At 54.4% G+C, this 13,404-nt stretch overlaps 1 protein-coding gene across 5 annotated transcripts in view; it reads right to left on the bottom strand.

Annotated features, from left to right (window-relative positions):
• The window catches only part of NDRG4 (NDRG family member 4), a 39,702-nt gene extending 27,116 nt beyond the window's left edge, over positions 1-12,586 (bottom strand). The window contains exon 1 of one of the 5 annotated variants that reach the window (XM_037516446.2): positions 12,508-12,586. Coding sequence is in view for 2 of the 5 variants with exons in the window: in XM_037516440.2 (XP_037372337.1) it covers positions 11,558-11,594 (37 nt within the window). In the remaining 3 variants the exon portion in view is untranslated. Of the gene's footprint in view, positions 1-11,557; positions 11,609-12,153; positions 12,240-12,507 lie in introns of those variants that run through there. The other 4 variants (XM_037516442.2, XM_037516447.2, XM_037516440.2 and 1 more) reach the window with 4 other exon arrangements.
• Positions 12,587-13,404: the final 818 nt, after the last annotated feature.

Raw genomic sequence — 13,404 nt, forward strand, 5'->3', positions numbered from 1 at the left:
CAACCTCAGTTCTATCCCTGGCCTGAGAGCTGACCCACATGACGCAGCAGACCTCTCCTGGCTCGCCCGCTGCTCCCCTCAGCAGTGGATTTCAGTCAGTCCTCCTGTTCTGCTCCCCACTCTGTCTCTGGTGAATCCTTTCATCACCAGCACCACTACCCTACCCCACACCTCTGGCTTGTAACCCAGTTCCTCTACACTACAAATAAATATAAAATCTTTTAAAAAAACCACGAAAAAATGCAATTAGTAAGACCAGGAAGTAAAGCACATGCAATACCGTTACATAATGTACAGACCTCATGTGAATTTCACCTGTTTTCCCAATGTTGTCCAGTCTAAGGGGTACCTGCCTCCTTAGTTGGCTCTAATCAGGATGGTTCCTCATTCTGTCTTTCATGGTGTTGACACATTTGAAAAAGACTGATCAGGTAAAGTTCTAGAATGTCCCCAAGTTTGGGTCTGTCTGCTCTTTTCTTAGGATTAGGCCAAGTTCAGGCATTTTTTTTTTGAGGATTTTATTTTATTTATTTGTGTAGAAGAACTGGGGTATAAGCCAGAGGTGCAGGGGTGAGAGGATTCACCAGAGACAGTGGGGAGCAGACCAACAGATCTACTGAAATACACTGCTGAGGGGAGCAGTGGGTGAGGCAGGAGAGGTCTGCTGCGCCATGTGGGTCAGCTCCCTGGCCGGGGATAGAAAGTCATGGAGGTGACAGTGCTGAGAACCCCTAGGCTGCCAGGGAGACCCAGTTCAGGCATTTTTGGAAAAAGGGAACAGAAGTGAAGTGCTCTTCTGGTTGCATCCTACAGGGGCTGCCTGATGTCAACGTGTCTTGTCACTGAGGATGATGAACTTCATCACTGGTGAAATTGTGTTGCCAGTTTTCTCCCGCGTGAGGTTACTGTTTTTTCCCTTAGTCATTCATAAGTATTTTGTAGGAAGAGACTCTGAGATCAAGAAAACATTCTGCTTCTCATCATACCTTTGTCTGCTAATTTTAGCAGCCATCAGTGATCCTTGCCTACAATTATTCCCGTGGTGTTCGCCTAATGATAATTTTCATTTTCCATCATCCCTGCTACATTTATTAATTGCCATTCTCCTGTAAAACAGATATATCCTTTTGCCTCCCTTTACTTATTTAGTCATTTATTTCTTAGTATGCACTCGGACTATTTCTTTTCCTCTGCGGGTTATCATCCATTCCCATCACTACTTGTTTCATTGTTCAAATTGTGCCAACTTTGGCCACTGCGGTTCCATCAATGTGGCCCTCGTGTCCTTTCACCAACCACTTGTCATTTTTTAAAGCGGCTTCTAATTTTTTAGCCCCAGGATGTTCCATACTCATCTTGCATTTTCTCTGTCTCCACCCTGGAATCTACCAAGTCTCCAAGAAACCTGGCTCCATTCATTGGAGAAGGCTCTTTAAAAGCAGGATCTGAGCTCTAGGTGTGCTCCTTGCTGTTGGGCGTCACTGATTTGGGTTGTCTCAGTAGGCAGAGCTAGAAAGTGTAAGTTCTCCCTCTTTCTCTCTCCCTAATATCCTTCCATACATATATTAAATAAATTGGTATAAATTCCAGATTTTATATATATATATAAAATTAGATAAATTGGTATTATATATATATAAAATCTGGAATTTATACCACTTTATTTACTTCCAATGCAACATTACAGTTCATTCTAATTTCCTCCTTGGTTTATTTGTAATTTTTTCTCCCATGATAAGAAACCTGATTCTCTTGGCCTTGTGTTATGTGGAGGAAGAGGAGAGGCAGAGAAAAAGAAAGGGTAAGGGAGGGGCGAGGAAGGAGGAGGAGAGAGAAGCGTGGCCCTCACTGTACTTTTGCTGGCTCGGTCATCCCCAGCATACACACAAAGTAACTTTAGAGTTGTTGCTCACATGAGTTCTTATCATTCAGAATTGTTTCCTGCTTGCTATCCTTTTTTTCTTGCATGCCTCACTCTTTTAGACTTAGACCCAGATTTTTAAAAGCATCTGTCACTCTTGTGAACTTTTTTTTTTTTTTAAGATTTATTTATTTATTTATTTATACAAGCACTGGGTACAGTCAGAAGCACGGGAGGGTGAGAGAATCCACCAGAGCCAGAGCGGGGAGCAGAACAGGCAGAAGGACTGAAGTACACTGCTGAGGGGAGCAGCGGGCGGCAGGAGAGGCCTGTCGCACCATGTGGGACCCTCACCCAGCAGCCGGGGATCGAACCGGCACTGCAGAGGCTGCGGGCAGCCTCGCAGCCCAGGGCTCAACCACTGCGCCACCAGGGGAGGCCCTTGTGAACTCTTCAAAGGAAAGGTATAAGCAAAATAATAATTGGCTATTGTCTTCCTTAACAATTGGCTAAGGTCTTCCTTAACAGTTTCATATCCAGGAGCCCATGTATCCGAATCACTATCTAGAAGCTTTTGCTGCCTGAGCGGGGCCCTGGTGCTCTAAGCCAAGCACATCCACTGCCATTGGCAGGATTTCCCTCCAAGCTGCTGAAACCCAACCAGCCCGCTCTGGTGTGCACGGGACACCCACGACAGCAGTCCTGATGCTCACCTTGCCAACAGACCGATTTCTGAGAGGTTAAAGCACAGTGTTGACTCGCATCAACAATTCTTTGACAAATGGCTCAGTGGCTCGCCTATTGAGATACAGCACCAAGGCGTGAGCTGTTTCCATACACAATATGGCTCCAGGTATCAAGCTGAGACATATTGAACCCCTAACTCCCAGACCAGGGGCAGAAGTAGGGGCAGAGCAGGGGCAGAGAGAACTGGATTCCAATAGAACATGCCATGGGGCAGCTTCCGTAGGAGCCAGAGGAAGAGTCTTACTTTGCTGACTGCTCATTGTCCCCCAATAGCTATTTCCCCCTTTTTCCTTTAATATCCAATTCCCGTATTTTAGATTGGCAGGTGGACCACAGGAATAGCACCTATTTATGATCTCGTGACAACATTCTGCCAGTGAGATGTAAATGGAAGCCTGTGACTTTGGGGTGGTGGTTTTATCGGGAGGAGACGAGCCATTCTTTAACCCTTTCTCTTTCCTGCTGGCTGGAATACGGATGTGATGGTGGGAGTCTGAATAGCCATTTTGGACACTGAGGCAGGGCACTAAACTAAACGTGGCAGAGTAAAACATAGAAAAGTCATGGTCTGGGGGCCTCCCTGGTGGCGCAAGGGGTTAAGATGCAGCCTATGAAGCTGTCCGCAGCCACTGCAGCACGAGTTCAATCCCCGGCCAGGGAGCTACCCACATGGCACAGCAGACCTCTCCTGCCTCGCCTGCAGCTCCTCTCAGCAGTGTATTTCAGTAGATCCACTGGTCTGCTCCCCACTCTGTCTCTGGTGAATCCTCTCGCCCCTCACACCTCTGGTCTGTACTCCAGCTCTTATATGAATAAATAAATAAATCTTTAAAAAAAAAAAAAGAGAAGCCGTGGTCTGGATGGCCAATCTCCAGATGCAGCTTATGAAAGTGGGAAATACACTTGTGTCTTGTTTACTATTATCCTCGTTTTCTTGTCATGTAATCGAAATCTGGGTCATTTTTTCTTGGAGACCCATCTTGATATGCTAAAGGCACTCAAAGAAAAACAGAAAGGATGAGGCTTGCCCACAGGAACTGGAGCTGATCTAGGAGAACAATCCACGAAGCGATGGTCCCATCTCCATAGGCTGAGCCGGCCCCTTCTAGCCTGCACCTCACAAGCTCACAACAACTGTATCGACATGGTAACAACGACCTACATTAAACAGTTCAGAAGATCAGTTTGTCACTTTCTACCACAAATTCTCAAGTTTCTTTAACACAGGTGTCTCAATTCAGCTGTGTATCTTTGCCTAATTTGGCCAATTTCCCAGAAGCAAAGATCCACTTGTCCTGGATCTTCTTGCAAGACTCAAAAGAGGAGGGCAAGGCATTTCTGCAGCACAGAAACACAATCTGGTCTGCAGTAATGAGAGCCCCGTGGAGCAGCTCGCTGCTGGGCATTTTTCTCACGAAAAGTCCCTGACTTCTCTGAAATGTCTAATGTATTCGTGCTTTGAGGAATAACCTGGCAGAGAAGAATCGACTCCAAACAACTTCCAAAGTCTTCCCGCCTCAAATACAATGTCTGCAGAGGGGGCCCTGCGTCTGCCGCTCAGCACCTCGATTTACCCTGGGAGACGCTTCCCCTGCCCCAGCCTCAGGCCATGTGGTTCAGGCAGGAGTGACCTACCCCCGGGGTGGCCAAACGGTCTGGCCCTAAGTCACTCATTCATTCACCAGATTTGATAGATACGTGCCAGCCACTGTTCTAGGCACTGGAGAGAAAATACCACTATAGACAAAAGGTTCAACTTTTGTGTAACTTTCATGGTGGGGAGGCAAACAATCAACAAATCTCTGCAAGTCTGTGGTGTGTCAGCAGGGAAGCAATGTCAGAGAGGGGACAGAGAGCAGGGCCAGAGATGCCCTCAGAACTGGCTGAAGAGTGGGCCTCACTGAGAAGGCGATATAAGCAAAGGCAGGTATGAAGAAGGGGAGGGAGTGGCCTTGGTGTGGCAGGTGCCAAGGCTGCAGGACAAACACTCGCCTGGCCTTCTCAGGTACAAGGGAGGAAGCCAGGGTAGCTGGAGCAAGGGAGATTGGGAGAGAGGGGGTGAGGATAGAGGTAAGAGCAAGGCAGCAGGCAACCTTTATCCAGGATGGTGGTTAGGAAACTGGTTTTTCTCTGAGTGAGTGCTTTGAGGGGTTTTTTGGGGGGAGGGGTGTTAGGATTTCCATAGAGGGTCATGGGGGGTGAAGAAGGAGACAGGGATCCCCACTATTACCGTTATTCAGAGGAGAGATGCTAATGGCTGGTGCACAGTGGTGGTGGTGGAACTGGGGAGAGTCCTGGTTTTAGGAAGGTTCTGGAGGCAGAGCCCATGGGGGCTGCGGACAGGTCAGGTGTGGGTATGAGAGACCAGTCAGGGTGACTTGGGTTTTGTTCTGAGTCGTGAGGGAGCGAGTGCTTGGGGAAGGAGTGCTGGGGGAGCTCAGCCCTGAGCCAGGTGGAGCTGCCGGGGCCAGGAAGATGTGGGGTGAAGGAATGGAGACAGCCCCACGGTGGTGGTACCTGAAGCTGAGACCAGTGATCTGCTGGGGAGTGAGGAAGGCTGGAGAGGGCCTACAGAGAGGAGATGAGGAGAATGCCCGCGAGCTGGGAGAGGGAGTGTGGACACCAAGTGGACACCCAGAGATGGTTTGGGGAGGGGCACAGTCCCCAGTCAGGGTCAGGCCTTGGCTGGAATCCCTGGGGAACAGAAGTCCTTTCCTAGGGTGGCGAGTAGGGTGGGCTGGGAGCCAGCAGCCCTGTGGCCATGGAGAGCAAGGCCCTGACTTAGAAACAAGCCAGCCCAAAGAACTGCACCCGCAGGAGTTGGGGAGACAGAGACAGAGCCTCACTGCCCTCTGTGGCTCTAGGTCCACCATGCTGTGTGCACCCCACATTCCCCCTCTGTGTAAGTTTGGCTTCTGTCACTTGCAGTCAAGAGACCTAACATGACATTGAAGATCCTTTGATGCTACACAGTTGGGAGGAACCGGGTGAAGCCCAGCACCCATTCCCTGGTCCCTGGACAGCCCCCACAACGGCAGCCAGCCCAGGTGTGGGGTCAGAAGGCTCAGGGACTTGGAGGCGGGACTCCCCACAGTCCTAGAATGGCAGCACCACAGCCGCCAAGCAACAGGTGTTTTCCCACCCGATGCTTCCCTCAGAGGAACCAGTGCCGTGATGGTAAAGGTGTCCTCCTGGGTGACCACCCGACGGCAGGGACCTCGCCGCCCCATCCCTGTTTGCCGCATTAGTATGATGGCCCTGGAGGGGCCAAGGGCTCTGCCAGCAGTGGGCCTGGAGCTCTTGCTTTATGGGTGAGGCAGAGATTTGTCCGGAGCCCCCGGATGGGACAGGATTCTCCAGGCCGATGAAGGACAGTCCACCAGCTTCCCCGCCCCGCTCCCAGGCCCCAGAGCACCCATGTGGGCAAACTGTCCCAAGCCACCCCAGCATTCACAGCCCGCCTCTGGAGCAGATTGGCAGGGAATAGTTTCAGCAGCACAGGGAAGGATCCTGGGGGCTGCAAACCTTAGACTTGGGCATGGAATCTCCTCACCCTCCCCATCCTGGGCTGCCATGACAGATCGCCCCACCTTCGTGGCTTGAAACTGGACACATTTGTGGTCTTCAAGCCCCAGAGGTCACAGGTCTGCAATCAGTTGCACTGGACAGACAGCAATGTGTGGGCAGCATCACTCTTGCTCTCCGGGTTCTCGGGGGGCACCTGTTCTCCTGCTTTCCCCAGCTTCTCGACCCATGTCCCTTGCCTTCCTTGTCCAGTCCCCCGGTCAAGGCCAGCAGAGATAAGCGAGGCAAGCCTCTGGCTGAGAGTCTCACAGCACCACCTTCCTCTGCCTCCCTTATGGGGATACACGTGGTTGCATGTAGGTTCCCCTGGACAATTAAGGATAATCTCCAGCTCTCAAGACCCCCAACTTGAGTCCACCTGCAGCATCTCTTTCAGTGTAAGGTCACATTCACAGGGTCCAGGGATTCAATTGGAACATCGTTGGGAGTCACGCACGCTGCAGGCATGTAGGCAGGCATGCACGCGATCGCACCCACTCGCACCCCTGCCTGTGCCCGGGTTGCTCACTGTGCCCACAGCGACTTTCCTCTTCCTGTGCTGATGGGGAGCCAACTTCATTATCACCTCGCGTGACTCCCCTTGCCTGAGTTTCCGGGAACACACCCCCTCCACACTGAACTTGACCCAACTCACAACTCCTACTGGTGGGTTCCATCAGAACCCCAGCACTCAGTACTCTCCTCTACACGCTTGCTAATTTCTCATTTTTAAAAAGCAGAAATTTGAATTTCATACGATACACATTCACTGAGAAAAGCCAGAAAAACAGAAGTGCAAGAGGAAAGTAAAAGTCACATATAATCCTATTAACCAGTGGAAATCACTAGTTACATTTCCGCAGCTGTCCTGTCATTCTTTATTCAATGCTAATCTATACACTGAAAAAGACATTTTTTTCCCCCAGCAAAACCCACTGCTTTGACATATCTTTTGGATGGTGTTGATGGTATCTCAGTTCAAATTCCACCCAGTCGCTCTCCACCTGTGTGACCTTTGGCAAGTTACTTAACCTCTCTGAGCCTCAGTTTTCTTATCTGCGAACAGGAGGAAATAATCACACATACATCATAGGGTTGTGATGGGGATGAGCTAATGTACAGAAAGAAGGCTCTCGGATGGTGCCCGGCATATGGCAAATGCCACAGAAGTGTGAGCTGTCATCACCGCTGTTTATTACATGGGTATGAGGACATCTGTTCAGAGGGACAAGTAACCTTTGGCAGCACCCTTCATAGCTGCCCGGGTTCCCTGGTAGGAATGCACCTCATTTACTTAACCACCTCTGTTATTGAGCATTTAAGGTTGTTTCCAGTTATTTTTTCCCTATAAACAAGGGTGGCATAAACATCCTTGAACAAACACCTCTGCACACATCTATATATGTTCCTAAAAATTCAACTGCTGAGACACAGATGGTACATATTTTTAAGTGTGTTTTTTTTAATATAAAGTCTTTTTAAATTTTTTTTATTTTTACGTAGAAGAACTGGGGTATAGGCCAGAGGTACGGGGTTGTGTGAGGACTCATCAGAGCAGAACAGGCAGATTTACTGAAATACACTGTTAAGGGGAGCAGCGGGCAATACAGGAGAGGTCTGCTGCGCCATATGTGGGTCAGCTCCCTGGCTGGGGATCGAACTCAGGCCATAATGATGATAGTGGAGACTTAACCCCTAGGCCATCAGGGAGGCCCTTTTAAGTTTTGGATGCATCATCATCAGCTTGCACTTCATAAAAGTTGGATTCCCATTAGGTTACCCCTGTGCACAGTGGATCATCTTGTCCCATACCTACCACAGGTCACCCAGGACACAGGTCTCACCTCTCCTCCAGAAGACCCCTCCTTACTCATCTACATGTCCCCCAAACCCATGGCAGCACCCCAGGGATACAGTGAAGTTTACTGAAATGGCAATGAGGATTCAGGGTTCTATTTTCAGCCTCTGGGGGGGATGGGGGGGCAGTAAATCTATGCTTCAGTTTCCCCCATGTGTAAAATGTGGGTCAACACACCTGCCAACGATCACACACTATTTACGTGCAGTCTATGGGATTGTGGGAGCCACATCCTCGATGCATTAAAATTAACAACAAAATGCCAGTCAGAACCAGCAAAATGTTTGCTTTTTAACCACACATAATCAAGGATATTTTCTAAAGTTTCCAAATTCCAATCCAGCCCAGAGGCTCCCAAGGGACCATTTCAGAGCCCCCAAATCTGCCCTCTTAGAGCTCTCTCCAAGCCACCTTGGAAAGATACTGCTTGAGTATAAAAGCACAAAACCACCACCTTCCTACCTGCAAGCGGACTAATGTCCCACTTTCCCACATCACATTAAAAAATTCAAAATCACCCAGCCAAGAGCCTGCCCTCTGCGGACTGCCCAGCTCCCGTGCAGGGCTGAAGGTGTTCTGGTGTCCTCAGAAGCTAAGGAGACAGAGCCATTATTCCCCTTTTACTGATGAGAAGACCAAGGCTCAAAGAAGCTAAGAATTGGCTAAGGAGCAAAGAAGGAGACCTCGCATCTTCTGATTCCCAAAAGACCCTTGTGGAATCTGGAAAATGGTTCAGTCACCTGTGAGTCTCCTGAAGCAGCCCCTCCAAGCCTCTCTCAGGAATGCAAAGGCAGGTTCTCACTGGGCCTGACCAGGCAGGGGACCCGGTATGTGAGGGGCACCTGGATTTCCCCACCTGGCATCAGAGCTGTGGCTGTCTGGTGGGTAAGGCCCAAGCCCAGGTGTTGTGTCCCACCTTGTCCCACTGGCAGGAAGCTGAGGTCTAAGCAGATCCCGCAGAGGCACAACTCAGGGAGGCCTAGACTGTGAGGAGAAGCCAGAGTAGTAGCCAGAATATCCCAGGGGTGACCAAAGCAAAGGGGAGGGGAGGACACCAGGATACGGAGGGAGCAACTCAGGAACGACAGGCCTGTCTCCCACTGCCAATTGCTGACCACCTGCTGGACACCACGGCCCACAGGCTCCACACATGCTCACATCTAACTGCTGAAGAAGCGGCTAGGTGTCATAGTGACCCCATTCTGCAGGTGAGGAAAGTGAAGCGTGGGGCAGCCAGCAGGTGAGCTGTGGATGATACTGAGCCCAGGACTCAGCCTGGAAACCCACCTCCTCATGCCCCTCAGCTGAACGCTGACCTCGCTGTAAAGCATGAAGTGGGGATGATCAATACCTGAGAACTGAGAGGTCTGACTACACGGGTCAGTGAGATGATCACCTGAGGCTCATGTGGGGGCAGAGTTACCCTGAGAAACAGCTGACGGGCTGGACAATCACTCCCTGACCTGCTCCTTCTCCTTATCCTCCAGGGGACACCAGTTAAAATCCCATGAATGTAAGGGAAGAGGAATCAAGTGCAGACAGACCCAAGCTCCCCAGTGGCCAGAGGGGACACAAAGATGGCCAGATGCCACCAGGGCCAGGTCCCAACCCGGTCACCATGCTGACTCAGTGAGCTCTCAGAGGGACGGTCAGCAGTTCCGTAGTCTCTAACGTGGAAGAACGGAAGTCAGAGATGGGAAGCAACCTGTCTGAAATCACCCAGCAGTAGGGGCTGGGATGGGAAGCTACATCTGTGGGACGAGGAGATCGGAGGGAGTTGGAGAAGGAAGGTCACAGTGACCACCTCGATGGCAGCCGTCACCCAGGGCCCGGGGAGCGGTGCTGGAGGAGCCTGCTCCTGTGACAGTGAAGGAAGTTCCCGTTCTCACCTGTTCAGGGACTTAGAGCATCTGCCAGAAGCAGGCAAACAGTCTGATGAGGGAAAAAGGCCTTGACCCCGGTGCCCAGAAGATGAGAGCACAAGGCCTCCAAGCCCGGGCCCCCACGAGAGCCCCCCAAGCATGCCCCCTGTGAGCATTCTTCCTGCAGGGCCTTCTGGGGAGGAGAAGGGCAAGGATCCAAGGACTCTGTCCCCCATGCGTGGCTCTGAGAACCCAGGGGGTTGTGAAAACTTCCCTCCAGGGGAGGAACACGGTCAGCCACCTGTGCAGGGCCCCATGAAGTCAGGCGGCCACTGGCCGCAATGAGTGCTACAAGGAAAAGCTGGCAAGGAATTGAAGGAGAGGTGTCAGCCCCTGGCTAACTGAGCTCAGATTGGGGTACTTCTGAGCACTTGGCCACAGTTTCCAGAGCCTCGGGGATAACCCCCACCTTCTCTTCTCTCTGAGTCCCCCAGGAGTCCCCCTGAGCAGCACAGACTGGAACTCACAACCTGAAACTTCCCCAGATGTGCCCCCACCCCCAACTCCAGGCCTTGGGGCCTCCACATCCCTCCCAGTTCAAGCTTCTCTCCAGGGCCTCTGCAAAATGACGGTCCAGGCTTCCCTCAGCAATGCCACCTCCCTCTCCCTCTCCATGAATAGAAATCCTGCCTTTTAGAATACAATACAAACGCTGTCCTCAATCTCTCGGCTCCCCTCCCGCCCCCACTCAGACTTCACCGTTTCCTGAGTGCACTCCTTTGCTGCCTTGCAACAGGACTCCGGTGTTCTGTTCCCTTGCGCCTGGACAGCAAGTCTGCCAGGAACAGGACCAAACCTTCCAGGGACCAGAGAACATTTACTGGAACTCACATCCATCCAGTATACAGGGACCCAGCCCCTGCAGCGGCCTGGTGGGATCCCCAGGCTTCCCCCTCCCCAGCCCTTCCTCCTGTCCTGCTGGCTCCACAGCCTCTCCTCTCAGGCAAGAGCACAGACACCACCTGTGCAATCTGTGCTCCAGGCCTGGGGTGTCCCCCACCCTTCGGACTCCTGGCTGCAGGTCCCTGCTCCCTTTCTCACTCCCGTGGGCTTAGCCCATTGCCCTGCGGGGACCCCCAGCCACTGGCACCCCAGATGTGGGCGTCCAACCAAGTCTCTGGCCACTTCTCCAGAGGGCCCAAGGCTTAGGTGCCCCAGTGAGTCCAATTTGGCTCCCTATTTCCCAGGTCACTTGGTCTTTACTCCCAACAAGAAACTTCTAGGGAGAGTGGCCTCTGGTCGGGAGTCCAGGGGTCTCCTTTTCTTAGGGGACCAGCGACACCGATCGGGGGGCAGTGGCTGAGCTTGCTTTTAGGGACCTGCCTAGTGCTGGGCTTGTGGAGACTCGGGAGACGCGCCCTGGCCCGGACACTGTCCCCGGGGCTCAGCGCCCAGCGCCGGGCAGCCGGGCGCGGCCCTAAGTCCTCTCGGGGCCCCGCTGCGCCTGGGCGCAGGCAGCGCACCAGCTAGGGGTTGGCCGGCGTCCTTGCCCCCGCTCCCAGGGCCGCCTCCAGCCCCGGCTACTGCACCCCACTCTCGCTCCAACTCGGGCAGTAGCGCGGCCGGGGCGGCGCGGCGGGCGGCCGCGGGGACGGGCGGGGGTACCTGTCAGCAGTTCGAACTTGTGTCCCAGCACCTTCATCTCGGAGCCCGGGGACCGGCGGGAGCTGGCGCGGCGGGGAGCGCGGGTGGCGCGGAGCAGCAGCAGCAGCAGCAGCGCGAGGAGCGAAGCAGCAGAGGCTGGAGCGCTCTCGCCGCCCCCCGCGCCGCGCTCCCCCCTCCAAATCGGTTAAAAAAAATCCACCAATGGCGCGACCGCGCACCCCTAAAAGGCGCCCGCCGTCGCCACCTGGTCGGGGCGAACTTCAGGAGGCGGAGGGAGCGCACGGGTGGGTGCGGCGACCCCCGAGAGACGACGGGCAGGGGGCCTGCGCGCATAGGCACACCCGCTCGTCCCCGGGGGACGCGGCGGGGGGATTAGGGCGACTGCCCGGTTGTCTTCTCGGGGGTCCCCGCGTCTGGCCACTAGAGCTAGGAGGGAGGCAGGCGGGGGGGGGGGAGGTGCCGCCCTCGCGTGGACGACAGGGGGTCCCGGAGTCGGGGTCGCGCGCGGAGGCTGCGCTGGGGCGCGGGGCTCGCCGAGGGCGCAGAGCGCTCGCTGGGTGCTCGGGGGGCAGGGCGGAGGGGCGCCGCCGACTCACCGAGGGTGATGTGGGCGAGGCAGAGGCTCAGGCGGGGTCCCGGCCCCGGCGCCGCCGCCAACGCGCGGGGGCAGGTGCGGGCAGCCCGGGAGCCCCTCCGCGCGCGGTGCCGGGGGCGCAGGGCCGGCCGGGGGTGGCGCGCCGCAGGGGGTGCGCCCACGTGGGTGTGGGGGGCGCGGGGCTGGGGAGGGGGGCTGGGTCGGGCCTGCGGGCTGGACCCGGGAGGCGGTGCCTGGCGCTCGGCTTGTACCTCCTGCATTGGCAGGAGAGCCGGGTGGGCAGCAGGCGCGCCTGGGAGACCCCGCGACTCTCCAGCTTAGGGGAGACCCCGGCCGATGCACAAGCTGTTCTCACCTCCCGCAGACGCCCGGAGGAAGGGTGCCCGCCCGCCCCGCGGGCTCCGTCCTAGCCAAGCGGCGGCGTCGGGTTCCTGGGAGGGGGCAGGCGCTACTTCAGTCTTTGTTTAGATTCCCAAGGGAACCCCAGCCGGTGGCGTCAACTCGTCCTTCACTCTCCTCCCACCCCCTTCCCGCCTCTGCCGCCTCCCGGGAGCCGTGGGGAGAAAGCCCCAGGGGTTCAGGAAGAACCAGGTGCTCAGGGGCCCTTGGGGCGTCGTCTCCCGTTTATTTCTGAGCTGGAGGGTTTCCGTAGGGAATTTGTGCGGGATTGACTCCAGGCAAAGGTGTTCTGAGCCCTCACAGTCCTGCCCGGGAGTGTGGTGAGGTCTCTGCTCCCCTCAATTCACGCCACTCCCATTACCTGAGCAGGAGAGGCCCGGGTCTTCCTCTTGCTCACTCTGGCCTGGCCCAGTGTCGTTGCTCCCACCTGTCACCCTGAAGGACTGAGCGCCACAGTCTCTAGATGGAGCCCCACTGTAGGGAGCAGTGGAAATCTGCTGACCTGAGACCCACTGGGGCAGGTTAGCCCCTGAGAAGCCTCCTGGACACGTTGCTATTCAAGCTCTCCACTGGTGACCTTCCTGGGGCTCTGCCTCCCGCATACCAGCTCTCCCATGAGGCCAGCATGTTGGCCCAGATCATTAGGGATGGTAGTGGGGTGCAAGGTGGAGAGGCTCCTGCAGGGCCTCCTCCTTTGCAGGACGTTTTTCTGGCCTGGTTGGGGTGAGGTCCCTGCTTTCTCTTAGCCCCATGCTGCATGGAAGCTGCTTTCGGAGTTGAATGAACCCACTCGCCAGTGTTGAGGCACCTCTAATGGGGCTGCCTGTTCCTATTGGGTCGCAGTATATAAATC

Source organism: Talpa occidentalis, unplaced genomic scaffold (assembly GCF_014898055.3).
Source record: "Talpa occidentalis isolate TD23 unplaced genomic scaffold, MPIMG_talOcc4v2.1 talOcc4.17, whole genome shotgun sequence".
Lineage (NCBI taxonomy): Eukaryota > Metazoa > Chordata > Mammalia > Eulipotyphla > Talpidae > Talpa > Talpa occidentalis.